The sequence below is a fragment of the Sander lucioperca genome, chromosome 12 (assembly GCF_008315115.2).
Source record: "Sander lucioperca isolate FBNREF2018 chromosome 12, SLUC_FBN_1.2, whole genome shotgun sequence".
NCBI classification, from domain to species: domain Eukaryota; kingdom Metazoa; phylum Chordata; class Actinopteri; order Perciformes; family Percidae; genus Sander; species Sander lucioperca.
In genome coordinates this window covers 13,456,762-13,481,080 of record NC_050184.1, presented here as the reverse complement: position 1 = coordinate 13,481,080, position 24,319 = coordinate 13,456,762, and the positions used below count along the sequence as shown (strand labels likewise).

The window sequence follows — 24,319 nt, the reverse complement described above, 5'->3', positions numbered from 1 at the left end:
GACCCCGGCGCCGTAGCCTCCAGCACAGCCTGTGCAAAGGACGGTCCGGAAACATCCAGCCTGTAAAACCTCACAAAAGTGTGAGGCATAGCCCAGCTAGCCGCCGCACAAATTTCCTTCACTGACAAACCCCTGAAAAGGGCCCATGAAGTGGCCATGCCCCTTGTGGAATGACCTCTCAGGCTGCTGCTGCAGAAAAGCCACCTCTCTGTCCCTGCTGGGGGCAAGGGGGGTGTTTTCGGGGCAGGCAAAGGTCAAAGGCTTCACCCTCCTGTTTTCTGAGGGTGCTGGCCTCTCTCATTTTCTCTAGTGCTGGGCCAAGCAGACCTTTGGTGGGGTCGTATGTTGCGTCCATGACCTCTGCTTTCTTTGTGGGTGCACAACTGAGGGTCAGCCAGCGCTGCCTGAGCGTGTTTAGCGCCCATGCAGGCTGTGCACATCGGGTGAGGGTCCCTGCCCGAGATGGATGCCCCACATGACGTGGGGCACAGGTGGGATACAGCCTCACTAGCCTTCGGTTCCGACCCTTTGGCGGGGGCCGCTGCCGAGGACATGGTGACTGGAAAGGAAGAAAAACGGCGTAAATATACAACCTTAGCAGGCGCGTTGTGACACGTTAGCCTGTCGTTGAGATTAGCACACAGGGTTTAGCCCGAGTTAACGTTAACCGTGTACCGAAAGAGTTAGCCCATCTTAACACGCTAGCTCACCCCGGTCCAGCTAACAAACTAATGCTAACCAAACCCAGGGAGGCTCGCCGTGACGAGTTAGCCAGAGGGTAAAAAAGTTACACAGCTAAGCAACCGATAAACAAATACCGACTATCCGACAGAAGAGCAGTTCGCCTTGACGCAGACACTGCTTTCAAACTGTGTAACCACAAGGTAAAAACTTTTTGCGAAGTACTTACTCAGCAAAGCCAGACTGGGTTGGGAACTGCGTTCGGCAACGTAGTCCTTAACGGTCCGTCTGTGAACTGTTTATCAGATAACTAACCAAGCTAGCCTAGAAGCGCTGAGGGAGCTTAGTATAGTTTCTTCACGGGAAGAAAGCGAGAATGATTTGTAAGGAGCTGGTCGACTGTGATTATATGAGGGGGCGTGGCCCTAGCACAGTTCGACCTGTCTGATTCCCATAGTGAAACACCGAACGAAGTTAAAAAAAGAACAGTTTTACTTATAGCCAATTTAACATTTATCTCACATCCAGTTTGCTTCGGGATATGATTCAGCTGGAGTACATTTATGCCTGACATTAAAATGCGACTGCAGTATACACAGTGAAATTGGATTTCTCTTTCCCTCGCTCAAATGCAGATTGTGCCCTTTACGTCCTTCAAAACTGACAGTAAACATCTCATCTTGCTTGTTGTTCAACCACAGGTGTCCCCTTTTTTTTTTTTTTTTACAAGTATTTTACAATCAGAGCCACCTGTTGGCAGTTTGATTTGTTTTATTTCTGTCTTTAGTTGGCTTTATGTGGATTGGAGTGTCTTTACATTAACTATTTAGGCCACCTCAGGGTGTCTGGGATAGGGGAGGTGACATCATGCACACACCCTTCAGAGAAATAAATGAAATGCACTGGTGCAGTAGTATCCTGATAGCAATAAAGCTGATAAGTAGTAGAGCTTGTGATCAAATGCTGAATATCTCAACATGCTTAGATGCTACATGTTTACTAATGGCTCAAATCTCTAGTGGAGGGTGCGGGGGACTGAATGGTGAGCGCTCTGCTTCCACCACATCTGCCAGTCAAGTGTCCTCGAGCAAGGCACTTCAGTGTGTCTGGTGCAGGTTATTATTGTCCCTGTTGTGGTCACACCTTCGAGGTGTATTACAAATACCCAAACACTGTGTTTTTCCCACTCTAGTGCAAGCTCCCAGCTGTTAGCTCAGTGCTCATGCTGACATCTCACATCTGTTTCCATGAGCTCAACCCACACTTCTATTAACTCATAATACATTGAAAAGAACAGAGTTTTGTTGTTGGGTGTCACCTTCTATTTGTGGACAAAAAGCTGGTCCCTACAAGATTAACCGATTCAATTCAATTCAATTTTATTTATATTGTCAAATGACAACAGGAGTTATCTCAGGACACTTTACAGCTAGAGTAGGTCTAGATCACACTCTATAATTTACAAAGACACAATTTCCCTCAATCAGTTTTGGAAATGTTTTAGGAGGAGGGAAGTGCACTTGACACAATATTTTAGACCTCAAGGATACACACATTGTGTTTTTGGTTAGTAACACTGAATGTAAACATCAACTTTTGTCTGCACAAGAAAGTTCAATGCAGGGATTTAGAAGGGTGTTGGTGTGTGACAAAGAATAAGTATAACCCTCTCTATTCTTAGACTCCTGATTCAGATCAGAAGGAAAAACTCCTATGTGACTAATTCATTGAAGGCAGATTACAGAAAGCTTCTCTTAGTGCAAGCAAACAAACAGTAGTTCCTCTGAATTGTAAGATCTGTGTCTATTAATATGACAATGTCTTATTCTCCACTGGGAATTAAACAAGTACACAGCTTTATACAAATGACGACTCCAACCTCAATTTTTCTTTTGTCTTTGTGTCAGTCTGCTGTTGAATTCTGAGCTCTTCAAGACCATAAACATTCTTAAGATGCAATTGAAATAGAAGCTTCCTGTTTGGTGGCTGTGACTTTAAACCGGGTTTCCGCTTACTATACACGGGGGTGAGCAGATTAATTAATTAAGTTAATTATTTTTCATGCCTATAAGGAGCTGCTAATCCACGTAAAACACTTTTATCAGTATCAGTTTCATTGGAGAGTTTTTGTATCACATCTTGTTCTAAATTGTGTTTCAGAGGATTTTCCACCCCGCAAAGAACAGTGTGTGTGTGTGTGTGTGTGTGTGTGTGTGTGTGTGTGTGCAGGCTGCTCCTATTAGCTACCCCTGGTTTGCCAGCACACCACAGCCATCATATTCATAATGGAGATAATATTAATGTGCTTTCCCCTCCTCTATCTCTGCCTGCCACTCTCCACCTCCTTTATCTCTTGTTCTCCCTCTCTCCTTCTCTCCCCTCCTACACTGTTCCTACATGCATTTATAGCTTAAGTCTAGTGTGTATCCTACCTCTTGCCACCTTCTCTCTCACTCTCTTTTTCTTCTTTGTCTCAGTCACGATGTCAAGGCAGCAGCCTCCAGTCTAGGAACGCTTTGAAATGAACACTTGCTGGCTTCCTTGAAAGCATTTACAGAAAATATGCGTGAGCTTGTCTGTGTTCTAGGAGAGCACCATGCTAACATGTACAGTATCCATCTACCCATTGCATTGCATTGTGTTAGCACAATGTAAAAAAGTGGATTTTCCTTATGCAACCAATGAAAATAAGTGCTTGCCGGTTATGTTTTTAACATTTAAGGTACAGGAAGAGCAGAATAAGAATGAGAAAATATATTAGAGTTATTAGGAATTTGAATTGCCAAATAGTCTTTCAGGTCCTTAAAAAAGCCTGAGTTAACCCAACGGTCACTAAAAAATTGGTGCAGCAGTGATAATGGGCATTAGTTTAAAATGTAATGCTGTTTTGACGTCATACAGCCTCAGAATGACTTGACCAAATAAAGTGACAACTTGGAAGTGTTTATGCTCTAATCTTCAGCCGGTGGCTTATGGTTTCCCCCTGGTATGAATCTACTGCCTTCATTAGTACTTCCTCCATGTATACATTTTGTTGCAACAGGGAATTGTTATAAACCTTCATGGACAGACAAGGGAGTCAGTCAAGAAGTTCCATATTAAACTAGGCAGAAAAAAGGAGTCAAGCGCCATTCAGAGGGTTTTAACTTTTCTCTGACGGAATAAATCTAGTTTTTTGTTAATTTAAACTTTTTTCCAAATCAAATGGTTACCTAGCGGGGGAGGTTGGTAGAGAGTTTATAGAGAGGCTTGTTGCTTGTTTATTTAAAGAATATAATTATACTTCATGGCCAACACAACTTATTGACTCTTCACTGTTGTGAAAATCTAGATAAGTACTTTATCTTGATCTGTGTGTTGTTGGAGGACATGGCTCAAATGGGATTCATAACTCAAATCATATCTTATATTGCCTTATTTACACTGCATATTTCGGCATGACTCAACTCAGCCGACTTTTGGTACCAGGTGCTTTTCTCTATTTTGTTTTCCACTGCGGATAATACCCCCTCATTGATTCTCAGCTGATTGCCATAGCAACGCGTGTTGAACTGCTGTAACATCATCTTCAACGCGACACTGGCTGGATCATTTCATCGGCTACCAAACAGAGGAACGTCTGGACTTTGTCAATTGTAGGCCGTAGAGTATGATGTAGTTTTGCAGTCTGCCTTTATTTTATTTTATTTTTTTATCTGGGTCGAGTGAAAGAAAAAATGTGCAAGTGACGATTCTTTATGCACAATCAGTTGTCTGCAGTGTTTTAACTCCACCTTTTAGTATCGGCTCAGCTCGCTTGGAACTGCGGTGGTACCAAAAAAAGATACCAGGTACTATTGACAACTTTTGCTAATCGAAAACCAAAAAAGACCGAGTACCATGCAGAGGACATGCGGCCTAGAGGAGAGAATATAATTTGATTGCACCACGTGACTTAGCGAGGGGAAATGATAAGTGCAATTGGTCCTCATCATCTCTCTCTGTCTGTCTTTTAATAATAGCATTGCCACTCTGACTTTTGAGCACACTTATGTTGGCCTCCGCAGCATGATACAATCACACTGACCTCATGTGATTTAATGCAATCAGCTCTCACAGCTTGTGTGAAATTGTATTGTTCTGTTTCAAAGGAAATGGGGTATGATTCTGTGGAAATGATCCTACAGCATCGCCCCAGAATAATTCTGCAGGGAAATGATGAGGCGATGTCATTAAGCAGACAGTTGTGTATGAAAAGCTTTTGGCTCCTTCAGGGATTGTGCAATGTGTTAATCATTGTGTAGAACAAAAAGGATTTGTAATAATGAAGGCTTCAATGCAGCTGCAACAGAAGGGGGAAATTCAGAGTTGATTTCTAGGTTGCTGGTTGACATGTTTATATGAAAATATACAATACTTTGTGTGTCCGTCTGCTATGTATACACATGTTTACCATGTCTCTGGTCATGCAACTGTTTAGAAAGATGCCAAGGTTTATTTAGGTCGTGTAGAATCTACTGATCCAGTTCGTTTGGTTGCTGCTTCTATGGCTGCAGCCGCTGGGTTTGTGTTTCATATCTGGCAACCCGGCTGGGTTGTCAAAATGGGTAGTGGTGGCCTAAACAAAAACTGATGTCCCAGAACGGAATGGAAATTTCAAAGGAGAACACATTGGCTTTAGCATTGTAGTCAGAGAAATACGTATAAGCATGTTTCCTTAATATCTCAAGACATCATGGTCATTTTATGATTTAATACAGTAAATATGTTACATATTTCTCCTTAACAACCACAATCCACTGTAAAATGATGACATTTATCTAGTTTTGTTTCAGTTGCTCTTCTATACTTCTTAACAAATTTAATAATTTAAATTTATGATTAGACAAAGCTATTATTTTGAATCCAAATTAAGTTGTCAAAGTCATAAAAAAGAGCTCCCTCCAGTTTGCCCAATCAAGGCTTTTTATTCATCTGAAGCTGCCTCACTGTCTAGGATTTCCATATAAATTTCTCTTTTTACCCCTCTTGCTCCCTTTTATTCCATTCCACTTCGTTTCTCTCTCTTTCCTTTGATCAAGTGTTTTTTTTCCCCTTGTGTTTTCTGGGATGTCAAGCTTGACTGTTTGGCAGTGGCCTTCCTTTTAAATTGTGTTTCTATTGCTCTACTGTCACAGATCACTGGTCAGAGACTGGAGTGGCAATGGAGGCTTCTACACCATGCACCACTCATACATTTCCCAATGATGCTCATTGAAAAGGTGATTTTCTGCCTGTCTGAAACAATAAGACAGCTTGGCACATAAAGCTCTCCTGAAATGAATACAGCAAAACCGAGCCCTTAAGACCAGGATTTTAATAATAATAATAATAATTTATACTTTATTAGTCCCGCAAGGGAAAATTACAATGTTTTTATTCTGTTGTTATTACACACAGGCCTGAATTACAGACACATGCTCAGTACCTATACACACACTAATGGAGAGATGTCAGAGTGAGGGGGCTGCCCATGGAAAGGCGCCCCCGAGCAGTTGGGGGTTCGGTGCCTTGCTCAAGAGCACCTTGGCAGTGCCCAGGAAGTGAACTGGCACCTCTCCAACTACCAGTCCACCACCATACTTTGGTCCGTATGGGGACTTGAACCAGCAACCCAACTCCCTACTGACTGAGCTACTGCCACCCCATGTATGAGGTCTAATTTTAATTGTATCACTAAGGGAGTTTGTTTCAGGATTGACGAATTAGCTGATTTTGTTGCAGGAAAAAACATTTTTTTTTTGTCAGGTTGTATTACTTTGAGCACAACATGCTGTGTGAATCTAATTTATTTAAACTGCAGACACATTAAAAAAGTATGAAAATACATAGAAATATGGCATTTCTGAGTGTTAACCAATACAGAGATTGGACACAATAACATTACACACCTGTACTGTACTGTATAATGCAGAACACAATAACCCAACAAACAATGGCCTCAAAAATGACCAAAGTATTTAATCAACCCTTCTCTGACACAGTGTCAACAAAATCTGAACATTCTAAACTTCACAAAAGAAATATTTATTACACAGCTGTATTTGTATTATATTGCAGCCTACATGTATTAATGTAAATACATGTATAAATGTCCTTGTACTAACCCTTAGGCCTACAAGTATAAACATCCCTTCAGACAGTACACTTGTGAATATATACGTTTGTCAGAAAATAGTATGAATCCCTTTAACATATGAGGACCCTCTTCGCCCCTGCCTGCATGAGATACATCTGTGCACATCTGTTTTACCTGCTATGGTGACTTGACCCACTGACTGGTTTGTATAACATCGAATTACTATTGTAAACAAATGCAAATGTGAGCTTTGTTGTTGTCCATACTCGTGTGCCTCCTTGTGTCACAGACCAAGATTTGAGTTGTGACAGCTGGTATCCTCTGAGGCAAAATTGGACTGGAAAATCTGAATCCAGTCTGCCTCACTAGAAAGAAAGCCCAAATTAACTACATTGTTATTTGTTCACAAATATGTTTGTGTCTTGTTTTCTTTCTGTTTTATGGTCATTTTAAAAATGTCACTTTTGTGAAGCACTTTGTGACCTTGCTCTGTGAAAGGTGCTATACTAAATAAACTTTATTTACTTACTTAGGCTACTCACTTACCTACACATATTTCAGGATAAGTACATTTCTGATTTGAAATCTTGCTGAAGCACCTCTGTGCATATGTTGTAACATTTTTATTAAAATGTAAAGGATGAAAAGATGAAATCGTTATTAGGTGCCTCACTTGATTTTTTTTCTAGCTTTACAAAAATAAATTAATGGTTTATAAATAGTGATCAAAAATTTACGGCAGTATCTTGCGACAACAGGGAACCTAACTGGTTTACGGCAAGCATGTGCATGGTGGAAGTCTTGTTGTTATCTGTATCTTAAACTACTCTAGTGTACGCTCTGATTTACTTCCTAAGCTTGGGCAAAACATTCTCACGTTTAGGTTTTTAACCCGGAGACATGGATGTTGGAGAGCTCCTAAATTATCAGGTAACGTTAGACATCTTATTCCGCTCAGCGATGTTGGAGAACTCTAACTTGTCTCATTCTTGGTTTATAGCATTGCTAGCAGTTAACGTTACTGGTGGCTGTTAGCGGGCTTTAGTTAGTCTCGTTATTTCCTTTGTTGTGTCTGTATACGTCAGTTAGTTAACCGCCGGTGAATTGCATAAAGTTACCTTTGTGTAGCGCTGCATGGCACGAGACCAAAGTAACTCTAGTTTTTCGTTTATCGATAAATAACGTTAGCAGTTAGCGTGCTAGCTGGACAGTTTGCTAGCTAAGTTGTGTGGCAGCAAATAATGAATAGAGAGGCTACGACACTAAGTTAAACTGGTGCTAGCTATAATTGCCTAAACAAGGTTTACATACAAAATCATAAGACAAACACATAACGTTATGCATTTGTACACTGTCTGGGGGGGGGGGGGCAGTTCGGTTAATTGATGCAGTTTTGTTTATTAGCTAACATACTAGACACACTTCACATCAAATGATTCATTGAAAAGGTCCGGATGCAGTTTCCTTGGTGTTTGCCATGTTCTGTCTTGTCAGGTTCGTGGAGATACTTGTGGCATATAACGATGCATCTTATTACTTATCTCGAATCAATTCTTATGCATGCAGTTTAGTTTATTTTATTAGCTAGGTTATAATGTCGTGGACAGTCCCCTTTAACTGTATAGTAAAAGGAGCAGCTTTAGCTAGTCTCCGGCATGTTGTCAATAGGCATCCTATAATACAATGGTTGTAAAATTTAAATAATATAGATTACATTACAGCTATAATTGTTAGGCAGACTACCTGTCTACTTTTAAGTTTCACATAATTTTACATGAGCTACACCTTAGTCATTTTAAGACCTTACAACATCCCTCTATATACATATATACTTTTCCAAACAGACCAAATTCCTGTGTACAATCATTTCATTTCAACATCTCCTTTCTTTTCGCAGCCTGATAGAGGAGCAAAGCGTCCCAGGGAGGAGGATGGAGGGGCAGCGGGCAGAGATGAGGACTCCAGAGGAGGGAAGCAGCAGAAAGGGCTAAGTGCCAGGGAGTTGGCCAGATACCGGGAAGCAGGAGTAGGACTGGAAGGAGGGGGTGACATGAGGGAGACTGAGGAGCTGGCGTTAGACAAGAAGAAGATCCTGGAGAAACTGATGGACCAGGATGAAGAAGAACCTGAGGTGGGTTAAAATTATGTATATACTTATCACATAATTGTTACATATGTTTTTTCTTTTGAAATAATTAATATCTCAAGCCTTTATTTGCAAATGTCTTCCTCTCTTATTCATAGTTGTAAACAACAGTGTATTTCACCATTGAAGAGCAGCACATTTTGTTACAGGAATTACTTGTCGCTGTCAACTCAAAAAATGAACATGCACACACACTATTGACATTATTTTCACTCAGATTATGTCTCAGCAAGACACTTATTGCTGTCACCTATAAATAGCAGTTATACTATTATAACCACTTTTATGATGCCTCTACAGGTGTTGTTGATATTGTGTCATTGTGGATTTTGTTGACATTGTCCAAAATTTCGAATTCATTAGTGAGGAAATATCACCATATCTAATGCAGCACTGGGCTACTTGTCTGCACCATGATGTAGGAATATGTTAGCAATAGAGATGTTCCGATACTATTTTTTCCTTCCCAATACCAATTTTGATACCTCAACTCTTGTATCGGCCAATAATGAGTACCAATCCGATACCTGTGTGTTTTGCTATCATTGTTGTATGGCCTGGCTCAGGTTAAACCCTTTGTGAAACATTAAAACATAAACATACAGAGAATGAATGCCATAGAACTTTATGTTATTATTTAGTGCGGGGCTTTTCAGACATGACTACCACAAATACTGATAAAAGCAAATAGTTATGTTATTCTCCGTTGTCTCTCCGATGTCATTTCAGCTAATTAGTGTTTAATTTATATGTCATCTCGGCAGATTTGTGTCCATTTTGACGGACAAACGCACAATGGCTGTTAGATAGTTAGATACCCACTTTCCATCGAAGTGTAATTACATAGATATTGCTATTTCAGTGTAAACAAAATGTTTCATTTGCTATGGGATGTAGCAACCCAGGGGACTTGAGAGCCAGGTTCACAATGAAAATAGGAGTCTCAGAAACAGTTAGCTTTAACATAAAGTGTTCTTTAATAACTTAGTCAGGAAAAGGGTAGTGGGACAAACTAACTCAGGATTCTTCCCGTCCGGGGCCTGTCAGTCTTCAGGCAGTATTGTCCTGTGGAGGTTTAAAGCAGAGCGAGAGGTCAGTCCTTTTTCCAGCCAATCTCCTTAAGCGTGTTTTACACTAGACGCATCCAAGGTGGCGCGCGCCATCGTGATGTCAAAATGACGTAATATCCTGCCGGCGCGCCCGATTTATGGCAGAGGTCGCGCACGGCTCTTTTTTTTTTCAGCGGTGTGCGACAAAGCGGAAACAGGAGGCCTGAACGGGTTCGCCGACACCCGGATGCCAGGACTCTCACAGTCTCTCTTGTAAACTTACTGGGTTAAAATGAGTTTAAGATTAAGATTATTTTCACTCAGATTTTGTCTCAGCAAGACACTTATTGCTGTCACCTATAAATAGCAGTTATACTATTATAACCACTTTTATGATGCCTCTGCAGGTGTTGTTGATATTGTGTCATTGTGGATTTTGTTGACATTGTCCAAAATTTCGAATTCATTAGTGAGAAAATATCACCATATCTAATGCAGCACTGGGCTACTTGTCTGCACCATGATGTAGGAATATGTTAGCAATAGAGATGTTCCGATACTATTTTTTCCTTCCCAATACCAATTTTGATACCTCAACTCTTGTATCGGCCAATAATGAGTACCAATCCGATACCTGTGTGTTTTGCTATCATTGTTGTATGGCCTGGCTCAGGTTAAACCCTTTGTGAAACATTAAAACATAAACATACAGAGAATGAATGCCATAGAACTTTATGTTATTATTTAGTGCGGGGCTTTTCAGACATGACTACCACAAATACTGATAAAAGCAAATAGTTATGTTATTCTCCGTTGTCTCTCCGATGTCATTTCAGCTAATTAGTGTTTAATTTATATGTCGTCTCGGCAGATTTGTGTCCATTTTGACGGACAAACGCACAATTGCAGGTTAATTAAAAAAACAAAAACAAATGTAACAGACAGGAATTAGGGGTGGGGGAAAGAAATCGATAAAGCATATGATGGCGAGATCTTCTGTGGCAATACTGTATCGATACACAGATGCCAAGTATCGATCTATTATTATATATGTGTTGGGCAGTTTGTCTGCTTGACAATCCCGTTTTGCAGCAATACAATTGAAGTGAGATTAACAGATAAAACAGATGTTGACGTTTCCTTTTGGGGACATAATTTGAAATTGGGAAAAATTTGAAGTTGGAAAAAAGATAATAAATTGCAATATATTGCAATATGTTTATGTTTGCCTCTGGTGATTCCCACCCCTAACATAAATACCTTTCGTCTGTTTTCTTATGTGAAAAGGTCATGGAAGATTCATGACAAACGTCTGTACCAGGAAAGTTCCACTGTGGTTGTTTCTGGGGGAAAAGAACCCGTTGTCAGTACCATATTATTTATACCATTAGAAAACTGAACATTTATTATCGTGTTCTCATTATCCGAGACTGCAGCCTTTTCAAGTATTCACTGTGTCAAGAGTTACTGAGAGAAAAGTGCTGCACTTTTCCATAATGTCAGACAATTGTAACTTCCTAACCTGTCATTATCTGTCCCAACACTTTACAGGCTTTTAAGCCATCAGCAGGTCAAACACATTCCCTTTCCAGTGAAAACCTCTCACATTCACCCTGATTGTAGGAAACTTCTGGCTATTTCACTCCACCCGCATAATTAGGGTGACCCTGATGTCTCTTTATTGCAGCAGTTGCCTCAATTAAAGCCCTCTTTCTTTCTCTCTGTCTTCCCATAAATATTTTCCTCTCTTCTCTCTCCTTCCCCTAATCAAACAGGCAGAGCCAGTGGATGAGAGTTCAGTGAAGAAAATGATCCTGACCTTTGAGAAAAGGTCGTACAAAAATCAGGAACTAAGGATTAAGTTTCCGGACAACCCAGAGAAGTAAGCCCGTTACAGACAGTTCACAACGTTTTACTGAGGATTTCATTATAACTCATGCTAATAACTGACATACTCTATGTGAATTAAGCCAACTTTTCTTGTGGACTTACCAGTGTTTATTACAGTTTTTCTCAAATGCTTAAACACATTTCTGGTAAATGTATACTGTGTGTCTTATAGGGCTGCAACTATTAGTCGACATAATCGACGACGTTGATTATAAATATTTGTGGACGCATAATTTCATTCATGTGTCGTTCCAGATATGTTCTTAAGGGGCAGGGCTCCAGACTGCGACCAAATGACAATTTTTTTGCAGTCATTTTTAAAACTACTCGCACTTGTGCGACCTGCAAACTTTTTTTATTTTATGTTGAAAAGGAGGAGAGAGCGAGTCTGCCAGACTTGCTCGATGGTGTTTTAAGCCCCCACCGTCGACTTCAAGGCAGCGCTGCGACCGTCGACTTCAAGGCACCTAACCCTAACCCTAACCCTAACCCTTGCATAACCCTAGTGCCTTCCATGCAGCGCTGGCTAAACACTAAACACAGAGTAGGTAACGTCATCTATACTCACGTGTCTCGCCTTTGTAGCGTCACCCTCATTCGCATATTCTGTCGCACAGCGCTGTTGTTACCATATTTCTGTGAAAATCATGATGTTGCAGTCCATAATACATTTACGAGTGGTGATCTGCTGCCGAGGATCATCCATTTTCTTTGCTAAAGACCGTAGATTGGCGAGGAAAATGCTGCGAAGTGATAGCCGACAAGGAGTTAGCCTTAGCCTAATGTTAGCCCTCCTCTTTGTTTACGGTCTTAACCCCGCTTGCCTGCACTTCCGGTCGGCGAAGCTATGTTGATAGACCTCGGCAGCGTATTCGGTCTCGTCACAAAATCGACCGCCACATTTGCCACGCGCTGCGGTACTGCTCCCTCACTTGGGTGTGAGAGGTTACCTTAGAGATCCGAAGAGAGGAGACCGCTTTTATGAAAAAAAAATTACCATATAGGCTGCTAAATATATAGATCTTACCTCGTAAAAACAAATAGTGCTTGTGTGAGCTCATCTGTCTCTGGCTCCCGCATCACTCAATATTTCCCACACTGGCTGTTAGATAGTTAGATACCCACTTTCCATGGAAGTGTAATTACATAGATATTGCTATTTCAGTGTAAACAAAATGTTTCATTTGCTATGGGATGTAGCAACCCAGGGGACTTGAGAGCCAGGTTCACAATGAAAATAGGAGTCTCAGAAACAGTTAGCTTTAACATAAAGTGTTCTTTAATAACTTAGTCAGGAAAAGGGTAGTGGGACAAACTAACTCAGGATTCTTCCCGTCCGGGGCCTGTCAGTCTTCAGGCAGTGTTGTCCTGTGGAGGTTTAAAGCAGAGCGAGAGGTCAGTCCTTTTTCCAGCCAATCTCCTTAAGCGTGTTTTACACTAGACGCATCCAAGGTGGCGCGCGCCATCGTGACGTCAAAATGACGTAATATCCTGCCGGCGCGCCCGATTTATGGCAGAGGTCGCGCACGGCTCTTTTTTTTTTTTCAGCGGTGCGCGACAAAGTGGAAACAGGAGGCCTGAGCGGGTTCGCCGACACCCGGATGCCAGGACTCTCACAGTCTCTCTTGTACACTTACTGGGTTAAGATGAGTTCTTTTATGGTGAATGAAAGGCTTGATCCGACGAAGTAGGTCATCGAATCAAATCAAAGCATTGACGGCAATGCTGCTGCCAGTTCTGCCGTTGTTTACCTTTTTCTTCTTCTTCTAGTCCGTAGAAAGAGCAACGTCTGTAGCCTTTGCATTAGCGCCACCTCTGTTCAGGAGAAGACTGCAACTAGTGTCGTGAGCACCAGCGCGGGTATAAATAGTCACGGCGATCCCATGACGTCACATTTGCACGCGCCAGCTGGGCTGTGTCTAGTCTATAAGACCTTTTACTGAGCAACAAAACTCCTGCAGTGTTGCTTCTCTGCAGTGTTGCTTCTCTGGTCCTTTTGTTCCTCACTCTCTCCCATTAGGCCTTGGGCTGGCTCTCTTAATGCCTTCCCCTGATTACCTGATGGGCTGCAGGTGTGACCAGTGCCATGTGCCAAGTGGCTGCAGCACTTGCACAGGCAGATAGACTCCCTCTATCACCTCCCCCCAATCTGAGCCTATGGACCCGCCCCCTGTGCCAGATTGGCTGGCTTGTTTCCCCTGGTCTGCTACAGGGAACTGAAGTTATGTTAAGGCAGAGACAGGACAACTAGGTGACATTCACAGGTGTTGTTGGGGGTTTACCTCCTCTGTGTCCCCCCCTTTTGGGAAAATGTGTCTGACTCCAAATAAAAGACCTATATATCCCCGCGCATTTGTTAAATTGGAATTACATTGATCCAAAGCAAGAGCGAAATAAGACGATAAGATAAAGTCAAATACATTCGTTTAATCAGTCAAGCATCGTAGTTTCAATACACAGATCTGTGGGATCACAAAGCACGCAGAGACTAAGTTTCCAGACAAAAAACCTGAGCCGGTCCACGTATTTCTAGACTGTCAGACCTTGTGAGCCCCGATCTATACTTCCCCTCATCTCTTATACTTTCTTTCTTGGGCCCCCTCTTTTCTCCAGCACACGGAGTGTTCTTCTTCACCTTCACACAACACACGCCAGGGTCGAGGCCACTGTATCACGCAAAGTGGTACATTCTGCTCCCGTTTCACTTATTATTACTCTATTATTATGTACTTTGCTCAAGGCCACTGTGACCCTAACTATCTTATATTTACCGCTTAAGCTAAACCATCTGTGCGTCAGAGTTTCCTTTGTTTGGGGAACCACCGTCTCTGTGACGGCACACAACTCTGTGCAATAAGCATACACCAAAACACACTCTCTTACGGAAACTTTTTACATTCTTATTATATTTATCTGCAACTAGTAAGAACATTATTCTACAGTGTACAGACTTGAGCAGGTGAGGTAAATCATGCACTGGAGCCCGGTAAAGGAGCGCCGCCCAAAGGAAGCAGAGATCGGGGCGTGACAAAAATAATCGTTGACTAATTGACTAATCGAAAAAAAAAATCCACAGATTAGTTGACTACCAAAATAATCATTAGTTGCAGCCCTAGTGTCTTACTATCACCAAAATGAAATAATAACCGAATAGCTCTACTGCACCAACTGGTTTAAGATGAATGGTAACATAGAATGCTGAAATGCTAACCAAGATGTCTTGCTCCTTAAACCAGGTTCATGGAGTCGGAGCTGGATCTGAATGACATCATCCAGGAAATGCACGTGATCGCCACAATGCCAGACCTCTACCACCTGCTGGTGGAGCTTAATTCCGTCCACTCACTGCTGGGCCTCCTCAGTCATGAAAACACAGATATCCTTTCAGTTATGGATGGATTCAGACAGTCCGTCAATTTTGATCAATTCATATAGAGTTTGGTATTACACATTGGTCTTCAAAGAAATAGGTCTGGTGATATTCTATTTTTTTTTTTCTTGTCAACAAATCCCATGAGAGACCAACAATGACTACAAAGTAGTGCCTGTGCAGCCAACGCCTGAAATAGCGTACAGTGTTTTCCCAAGCTTTGTGGAAGACTTAGGTGCGCGTATTTGGTGGGGGGGATTTAGGCGTCCTTCCTCAAGAAAATTCAGTCTTTCAGTTTAAAAAAAAAAAAAGAAGCAATTTCCCCATACATTTTGTGTCTCTTTGGGGGATTTTGTCTTTTTGTGGGTTTTTGCGTCTCTTTGTAGTCGTGTTGTGTCTTTTTTTTGGTCATTTGTGTTTCCTTAGGGGTTGTTTTGGGTCTCTGTGGTCATTTGGCGTCTCTTTGTAGTCGGTTTGTGTCCCTTTTGTGATAGTTTTGCATCTCTTTTTCACATCATTTTGGACAGTTATTACCATATCTGTGTCTAAAACATTGGAAAAGCTGGAGCAGATAATAAATAAATATCACTCAAAAAGCTTAAAGACTAAACTTGCTAAAGAAGTCCATTGGGGACAAACTACAATTATTATTGCTGCACCCAAACTATATAATTGCAGGGGAATACGTATTAATCTTTGCCAGCGATTTTTGATCCTTTTTTTAAAACTGTCCATTTTAACGGAAAGCTGGTGGAATACTCTTCCAACACAAGCTTATTGTCCTTAGCCTGAACCACATGTTGCCATAGCAGTGGTGGACCTGCTGCAGGAGCTGACAGATATTGACACACTCCAAGAGAGCGAGGAGGGAGCTGAGGTACTCATAGATGCTCTGGTGAGTTCAGGATTTACATCATTCTTTGATGGTATTGATGAGGCAGCTAATTTGTGTAGTCAATATTAAAGTTTCTGGCCTCTGGCATCCAAACCAGACAGAAAGGATTGATTAATGGTATTAATCAATCAAGGCCAGTGTCTGTCTGTTTTTGATATATTGATTGATGTTATATAATCATTGTTTTCCATCTGCCGAAGAGATCACTAACAGATTATTAAATGGAGAATTATGTTAATTAAAAAACTAATAGTTAAACTTTTGGAACCTACTGTAACATACAGTGTGCATTCTGTCATGGTCAAATTCTTATTAATGTATCTGTGCCACTCTTTTTTTTTTTTTTTTTAGCTATATACCAGTGTGAGTTGTTGTGGCAATAGATGATGAAATAGATTTGAGATTTTACAAAGTGACAAGAACATGGTCAAAGGGAGAAAAAAGTATTTTAAAGTGTAATGTCAACCATATAGTTATAACATCTCCTCTAACACTTTTTAGTTATCTATCTTTTGCTCCCCAGCTATGTCTGTTGGCATCAGCTCTGTTTGACATCTTCTCTATCTGTCTCTCCTCTCTGTACTTTTAGCCCTCTTGGGTTTTTTTGTCGATGAGCCTGTTGTGCTGTCTATGAACCAGGGATGAGTTTTGATACCCCATTATGTGTGCTGACATTTAGAGTGACACAGACAAAGGTCAAACTACAACAATGTGCTGATATTCCTACAATGGAGGACAGAACTGTGTGCAGCGGCTCCTTCGTGGCCGTCACTATGACACTTCATCAAAGAATCTGTTGGCTTGAACGTGGACATTTTTTGAGCCAGGCTACATCCCAGTGGCATTCATCAGGGCAGTTGTTTCTCGCTACAATGAATGACCTGTTTTACCTGATGTTTCAAGGGTCTTTGAGCTGTCTAATTAATTAATTACATATTTTACTCTTTCATTCAGTAGTTAAGTGAAAGAGACATTACAGTGAGGCACACAGTGATATATATGAATTAGAAATATAATGATTTGTATGTTATGTTACACGTTATTTAACCATTAACCACAACCAATAACCTGTATAATAATGGCTGGCTTCTTTTAAGACAGAGCAGAGCGTTGTCAGAGCTGAGAAAATGTCAGCCTTTTAGTTTAGCACTCATGACCTGGACTGAACGACACAGTAAAGAGGAGGCATAGTGTATTGCTGTGTAGGCAGTTGCTTGCTCCAAACCACAGCACTCCTTTATTTGTCACCAGTTCCAAAAATACATCCGTACACAGCTCTCTTGTTGGATTGTTTAACCTAAATGTGCTTGAGGATGCAAACAAAACTCTACTCTATTTGCTTTTCCATTTCAGTATAATATGTTGTTAGTTGAAATAATGTAATGTAATAATGGCTTAAGAACACATCTTTCTGAGCACACCATGAGGTTTTTTTCTTTGTTAATTAGTTGGCTGGTTAGTATCTTGACAGGAACAATTGTAGGGACAATTGGATGAATGTCAAATCCCCCTGACAGATGTGTGTATGTGTGAATTTGCCTGTGATGTGATAGTGGGCGAGACAGTAGCTCAGGTGGCTCCGCAGCGCTCACAGGATGAAGGCATTATATAAATGCAGTCCATTTACCATGCAATGGAGTGCCACCACACTCTTCTTTACAGCTGCTTCCAAGGGAAACGGTTTCAGGGCAGCAGGGCTTGGTTGAATCCATTTCTCTCTCCTCTTTGCTGTAAGCTCCAGCTCCTCTGTCCTTGTTGCCTGAAGACCAGGTGTTATCCTTGATAAGATGAATCAAAATGATCCACAACGGTCTCTTGTGGCTCATAAATCTGTGTCGACTGTCGTCTTCTTCCATCTGTAATAGTACTTTTATTCAGCCAGTCGGCACCCCGCAAGCTCTGTTTGTTTGGCTATGAGTCTCCAATCTTGACTTGACTGATAACACTTGGACATGTTCGGAGAAGCTCAGTCAGGAACCAAGTTTCTTCTGCCAAGACTGAGGCTTAAAAGTGAACATTCACTTTACCATCCCTGCCTCTGCATTATTTTCTCTTTGTGAAATGAGCTCGTCAGTTTTCTTCTCAATCATCACATAATGTTGCAAAATATAAAGATAAGTATTCATACTTCCAACACATTGGAAAACGTTGAAAGTGGAGCGAATTGAAAAGTGTTCTGTTCTTTAAAATGATAATAATAATAAAAAAGGTTGTATTAATCCACATGCCCAACTCCAACATACTTCATATTACACAGTAGTCACGATGAGATGGGGAAACATGTTTGTGTGTTGAGTGATGTCATGTATTTCATTTTAATGCAAGATGAGCTTTGTAAGTGCAAAAATGTGTTACTGAGTGTTACTTAGAGCTGGGTATTGTTAAAAAAGAAAGAAGAAAAAAAAAAAGGTACCAACACCTGCACCTTTTTTAAAGTGGTCATACCAATGCCAATAGAGTACTAAATTTAATTTAAAAAAAATTCTACTTCATTTGATAGCCATCATGTGAATGGTATCATTCAGTTGCGTAAAATGCCACCACCACTCCTCCCCATCCAAATGATTTTTATTAGACGCCACAGACGTGTGGTGTAACCATATTTTCTAACATTTTAGTAGCATCTTGGCAAGCTGAACTGCCAAATCTGTCAAATACGCCGCACTCGACTTTACCACACCGCAGACTGTATGGGTTGTAGCTGCTGGGGTAGTGGGCCAATCACACAGTGCATTCAAAAATGAAACGCTTGTGGTGATTGGCTGCGAGCAAAACCATAAAAATAATTAAAAAAAAGAAATCTAGATATGTGTACAAAAATTACTGAATGCTAGTATCACTTGACTGGAGAAGTTTCAATACGACTTGTCACTGGGTTATTTCGGTCAATACCTTTTTTAAAGGTATTGAGTAGACCTACCGATACCCAGCCCTAGTGCTGTCACTAATCAATAAACAAATCTATTTGGGGTAATGAAAATCCTGTCAGAAAAACTCTGAGAAGGTTTTTATAGCACTTATGTAGAGGAATGAAGTGTTTCATCTTTGATGAACTTGGATTTGCCTCTGGGTGTGGTAAAAATGTGTCAGAACTTCTCTTTCCATCTCTCAGCGAAGGCGGTCGCTTTTCTCTCCCTCTCCCTCCCAGGCCTACCCTGCTTGCTATCTTGTCTCGTGTTGTCTGTTGTTAACTTTTTAGAGACTCTCCCTGCAAGGCTCTACAAATACCCAAAATCATGGAACTGATTAACTGGTCTCTCAGCGCAATTGACACTGTATTCTCGAGGAGGAGCACTGGTACGGGTGAGCCAGCATGTTCTGACGGGACGTTTGCTGCGGGGTATACGATGGACGGCTGGGAGAAATGGCGTGTCATGTGCCTCTCTGCTCTTTCCGTGGAGGACGTTGAGGATATCTACCTATTCGGAACCATGATAACTGGACTGCTGCTGATTGGAGGATGCTTCGCTCTGGTTTATCGAGAAATTAAAAAGACTTTGGTAGCTGTCCAAATCCCAAGGAAGCTGCCTGGCCTGACTGAAGCTGTTGAAAAAGTGATCAGTTTGCAAACTGGGACTATTAATCGCGTGATGGAAAACAACATGGTAATGACCCGCGGCTTGGATATCCTCATGAGGAAGGTCATGGATTTGGAAAGAAAAATTGACCAGTTGGAACAGATGAACTTTAGAATGAATGTTTAAATTAGAGCAGCCATTCGTGTAGACCAAACAAATTTAATCTTTCGGCTCCCTTACCCTGAACGGCCTTGCCAAGGCCGTTTCTTGAAACAAACAGTCACCCTGTTGGGGCTCTGCAAGCGAGACGCTCTTGGTTCCTCCCCCGTCTTCCCCACTGCCTGCTGATTGTCGTATCGGTTCTGGACTGTTCAAGGGTGTCACCATGGCAACGTGCTGTGTTTTCGCTATAACATTCTGCGGACTGGGACACTAGTGGGGCTGCCGGGCTGTGCGTTTCTCAGCAGGCCAAAGTCCCCCAGCCTACCCTATACCCCCAGTCCCACGCCTTCGCCGCTAAATGTGCAACTGTACATTTATGTTATGTTATGTTGTGCTGCAGTGCAAATGTACTGTTTGTGTGCTTACGTGCTGAGGTGTTTTTTCCTGTTCCCACACTGTTCTTATCTTTATGAGGATAGTCTGAGAGTTGCTTTTTTTTTCCCTCTCCTCTCCTTCATGTCATGCTGTATCTGTCCCTGCGAGAGTTAAGAGAGAGTTTTAAGTGTGCATGCGCGAAAGCTGCATGCTGCCTGTTCCTGCTCCAGCTGTTGTATATGTTGTTGTATACCTGAGTGGTAACAAAAAATAATTTCCCCCTGGGATTATTAAAGTATTTCTGATTCTGATTCTGAGAACCCTGAACTTGATCTTTCTGTGTTTGTAGTTGGAGGGTCAGGTGGTGGCCTTGCTGGTGCAGAATATGGAGCGGCTGGATGAACAGGTGAAGGAGGAGGCTGATGGCATCTATAACACACTGGGTAAGGAGATGTACACCAAGGCCTTGACAAATGTCGCTGTTTGTCCTGAAGCAAGCTGCCATCAACATAAACAGACAATTGTATTTTAGTTAATGTTGGTTGAGTTTATGATTTCATCACCCCAAAAACTCATTGCCATATACTGGACTCATAGTAGACATAAGCAACACTCCATAATGTCATATCATATCTTTGTAAGTGAAGTAGTTATATATATTATAATCATGTAACCAGTTTTGTCCAGGTTGGCTGGACTGAGCTGCAGCAAAGGTATTGTGGACTATATGCAGTACATTTTCAGCTATTGGCCTTTCATAAATATGAGCTTAATTTTTTACCTTATACTACCAAACATTGTCGTTGTCCAGAAACTTAAGGGTGTAGGCGACCACAGCTTTGGTAGCTGAAGTAGATGGATTTACTGAAATAGTTAAAGGATAGACACAGAGCTAGTCATTCCACTGTCACCTGCCCAATGTACGCAAAAATACATCTGAATCAAACAGCTGAAAACTTGGCATACTGCGTTCAAACATTCATTGTGTTTTGAACTGAATCCTAGACCAGTTAAACTGACCAACAAAGCAGGTGCCAGGAATGAAATATGGAGACTGTTGCTGTCCTGTTTCTCATATTTTACATTCATTGCAGGGTTGAAAAGTATATAGTTAGTCGGTGTAGAAAAAAAACCATCACAGTAGTTCTGTGTCTGTTCTGTGTTGGCCATCAAAGAACACAAGTACAAATCAACAATAGTATCACAGTTTGGTATTGACAACTGTATTATGCACAGGCCCTAGCAGGTCAACCTGAAGATTATTTTTTGGGCATTTCCGCCTTTAATGGATAGGACAGTTGGATATGAAAGGGGAGAGAGAGGGGGAAGACATGCAGCAAAGTCGTCACAGGTCGGACTCAAACCCTGGACCTTCTGCGTCTAGGAATAAACCTCTATATATGTGTGCCTGCTCTACCAACTGAGCTAACCCGGCCCACCCATTTTTACATTAATTTCGTTTCCAGTTTCTCTCTTGTGTTCTGGTCGCTGGCGTCGGCTGTAGTAAACAGAAGTCAAAAGTCTTGGTTCATGATCGGTTCGCACGGCCTACTCTACATTTCTCAAAGTTAGGAACACATTCACATTTTTGAGAAGGTCCTATAACCTGACACCACCACATCCACCACAGAGATCGGATTAAAATAGATGATCTTTGGCGCACTTACCCATGTTTCTAACTACTGTGCAGTAGCTTATTGTAGCTATGGTGAAAAATGTCACTGTCACTTAACTTTTCAGTACGATGATACGTTGTTAACATCACTGGCATTTTTTACAATCACTGTTAATCACGGGTTAACAAACTCAGAGTTTTCATTAAACCAGGCCCCTGATTTAATTAGCTATGTAAACAGAAGTTAATGTTTCAGACTGCTGTGGAGACTGGCAGTTCATAAAAAAACAAACTGGTCAGAAATTTGCCAAAATGCAGGCCCAAGTTGATCACAAGCAGCAGATGTTAACCAATACATTGCAAAACATTCCCTATTTCCGTTGTAGACAGGACATTAAAGACAAAACAACGGAGTCAGAGCACATGTCATTAACTAATCTACCAATACTGTACATACATCTCAGCAGCAAAACAAGATGGCTGTGTTCCTATGAGCAGTATAGCCGCTAAAAACTAGACTTGAAGACGCTGTCAGTCCACAGCTTTGTGCCTTCATTTATATTCAAAACATGGGACAAATATCTGGGACTAATTTCACTGCACACTGTAGGTGATGCTATGCTCTAAAAACAGGCTTGGATAAAGATAGCAGCTTAATAGCATTTTTATTTTCAGAGTAAGAATAATTGATCACCACTGTGTTGTTTAGTGCTGAAACATGACAAGCCCTTTCAGAGGGAGGTATGCCTTGAAGGTGTGTATGAGCCAGTGTTAGAGCTTTATGCAGTACAGTGACAGGAAGTCCTGCTGGACTTGGGTTAGACTAACTTTATTTGTATTCTTTAAGCTTTAACAGCGTGTTCCCCTGCTGCCAAGTGTCCTAGACTTTTTCAGTGACAGCGAAAGAAAGCCGTCGGCTTAAATGTTTGGTCGAAGAGGAAGCACTTTCAAAACAGTTTTTTGTAATCCGACATATAAACTCTTAGTTATGGAGAGTCAAAATCGGTGTTGGTGGCATTAAATGTAGACATGAGGGCGAGGATATTGCATGGGCCAACAGATAGTTTGAGAACTCATGGTCTCTGTATTTAGCCTCACATGAATCAGACTTTTCTGCCTCTTAGCTCTTTTTGTGTTGAATGAGTCCACTGAGATGCTTTTTTGATTTCTTTTTTCTTGCCAAATTGAGGCCGAGTGTCAGGAGGGCTGTTTAGGTGTGTGTATTTGGCTTTGTGTGCGAGTGTGGGTTATATCGAGGGAGCAGTGCCTGTGCGTCTTCTATTCAAGTTTGTGTGTGTGTGTTTTATGTTATCAAGGGAGCTCTCCAAGCTTGAATAAGCCTTTTGTCTGCCTTGGCTGCTCTCTGCTCTGAGCCTGCTGTTCACCAGGATGCTGTCTGTCTGCTCTGTTTGAATTACTGATAAAGGCCCTCCCTCTCTCTCCCTCAGCACCCTCCCTCTCCATCCATTTCTCTATCATCTGCTGCCCCTCTCTCCAGTTGTTGCTATTTTGCAATTTTGTTTGTCTTATGTCCTTTTTGTTCTCTCCCAACTCTTTCTACCATGTTTGTTGTGCTCTGGTTATGTTCCCTCATTCCCTCACTCCTTGTGTCCCTCATTCCCTCAGCTGTCCATCCCTCATCTTTGACTTGTCCTCCCACCCCTTTGCCCCCCTTCTGCTTTTCCTCTCCCTTTAGTTGCCTCCCCTCCATTCCCCTTAGTTTTCCTCTTCTCCCACCATTCATCACCACCCCATAATCTCTTTCTCTCTATCTGTCCCCGTCTGCTACAGTCTGCTCTGATAGAGATATCATGTGGCAGAGGCGGATTTCTAATATTGGAAGTAGCTGGAAGAGAACCCAGATGATTCTATAAAAAGCTGACTTGTATTTCACTTTCCTTCAAAGTGTGGAGTTAACATTGATTATAGACTACACGAAAGTGGTATTATGTACCGAGGCAGACACACTAGAGCTTAGATCGGGCCCAAAAAATCAAGCCCGACCCTACCCGAGCCTGTGCACGTTGTGTCCGAGCCCGGCCCGACACATTAACTGTAATTATGAGCCCAAGCCCGATTTAAACCCGACAATTTTTTAATACGTATGCCGTTATAACTGACGTTCTCAACTACAATTCCGAGTTGTTTGAACTACAGAAATCTGTTTAGAATTATCTTAATGAATACCGATAATGCAACAAGGACGAATCATGTAAACGGCGATATTCAGAATGGAATGGATCGCAAATGGATCCGAATGAAGAAACAACAACAGTGCTGCAGATGGAGGAGACGCGATGTAGCACAGTTTTCCTCATACTCAAGTCAGTGCAGGACATACACCCAGAGCTACGGGAGAAGCTGGAGAGGCATAACTTGCTCCCCACCGAATAAGGCTAATAAAGTAATGATTAAAAAAACACAAATGCTTGTTTAATGGCCCAGCCCGGCCTGGCCCGATCATAGCGGCGTAAAATGTCGACCTGGCCCGTGGGTCGGGTCGGGCCTGGTTCGGGCTCGG

General features: G+C 41.6%; 1 protein-coding gene and 1 long non-coding RNA gene across 3 annotated transcripts in view; one reads left to right on the top strand and one right to left on the bottom strand.

Moving 5' to 3' along the window:
* Window positions 1-7,366: 7,366 nt before the first annotated feature.
* Window positions 7,367-24,267, bottom strand: LOC116040813. Its single transcript, XR_004102769.1, has 3 exons — window positions 24,069-24,267; window positions 14,399-14,406; window positions 7,367-7,377 (listed from the first exon to the last, which is right to left on the bottom strand). It is a non-coding gene; the product is annotated as an uncharacterized LOC116040813 (long non-coding RNA).
* The window catches only part of ctnnbl1 (catenin, beta like 1), a 68,490-nt gene continuing 51,694 nt past the window's right edge, over window positions 7,524-24,319 (top strand). For both annotated transcript variants that reach the window (XM_031286477.2, XM_031286476.2), the window contains exons 1-6: window positions 7,524-7,708; window positions 8,676-8,909; window positions 11,749-11,855; window positions 15,100-15,239; window positions 16,031-16,128; window positions 20,533-20,626. In XM_031286477.2, coding sequence (XP_031142337.1) covers window positions 7,679-7,708; window positions 8,676-8,909; window positions 11,749-11,855; window positions 15,100-15,239; window positions 16,031-16,128; window positions 20,533-20,626 — 703 coding nt within the window. In that variant the 5' untranslated portion in view covers window positions 7,524-7,678. The remainder of the gene's footprint in view (window positions 7,709-8,675; window positions 8,910-11,748; window positions 11,856-15,099; window positions 15,240-16,030; window positions 16,129-20,532; window positions 20,627-24,319) is intronic.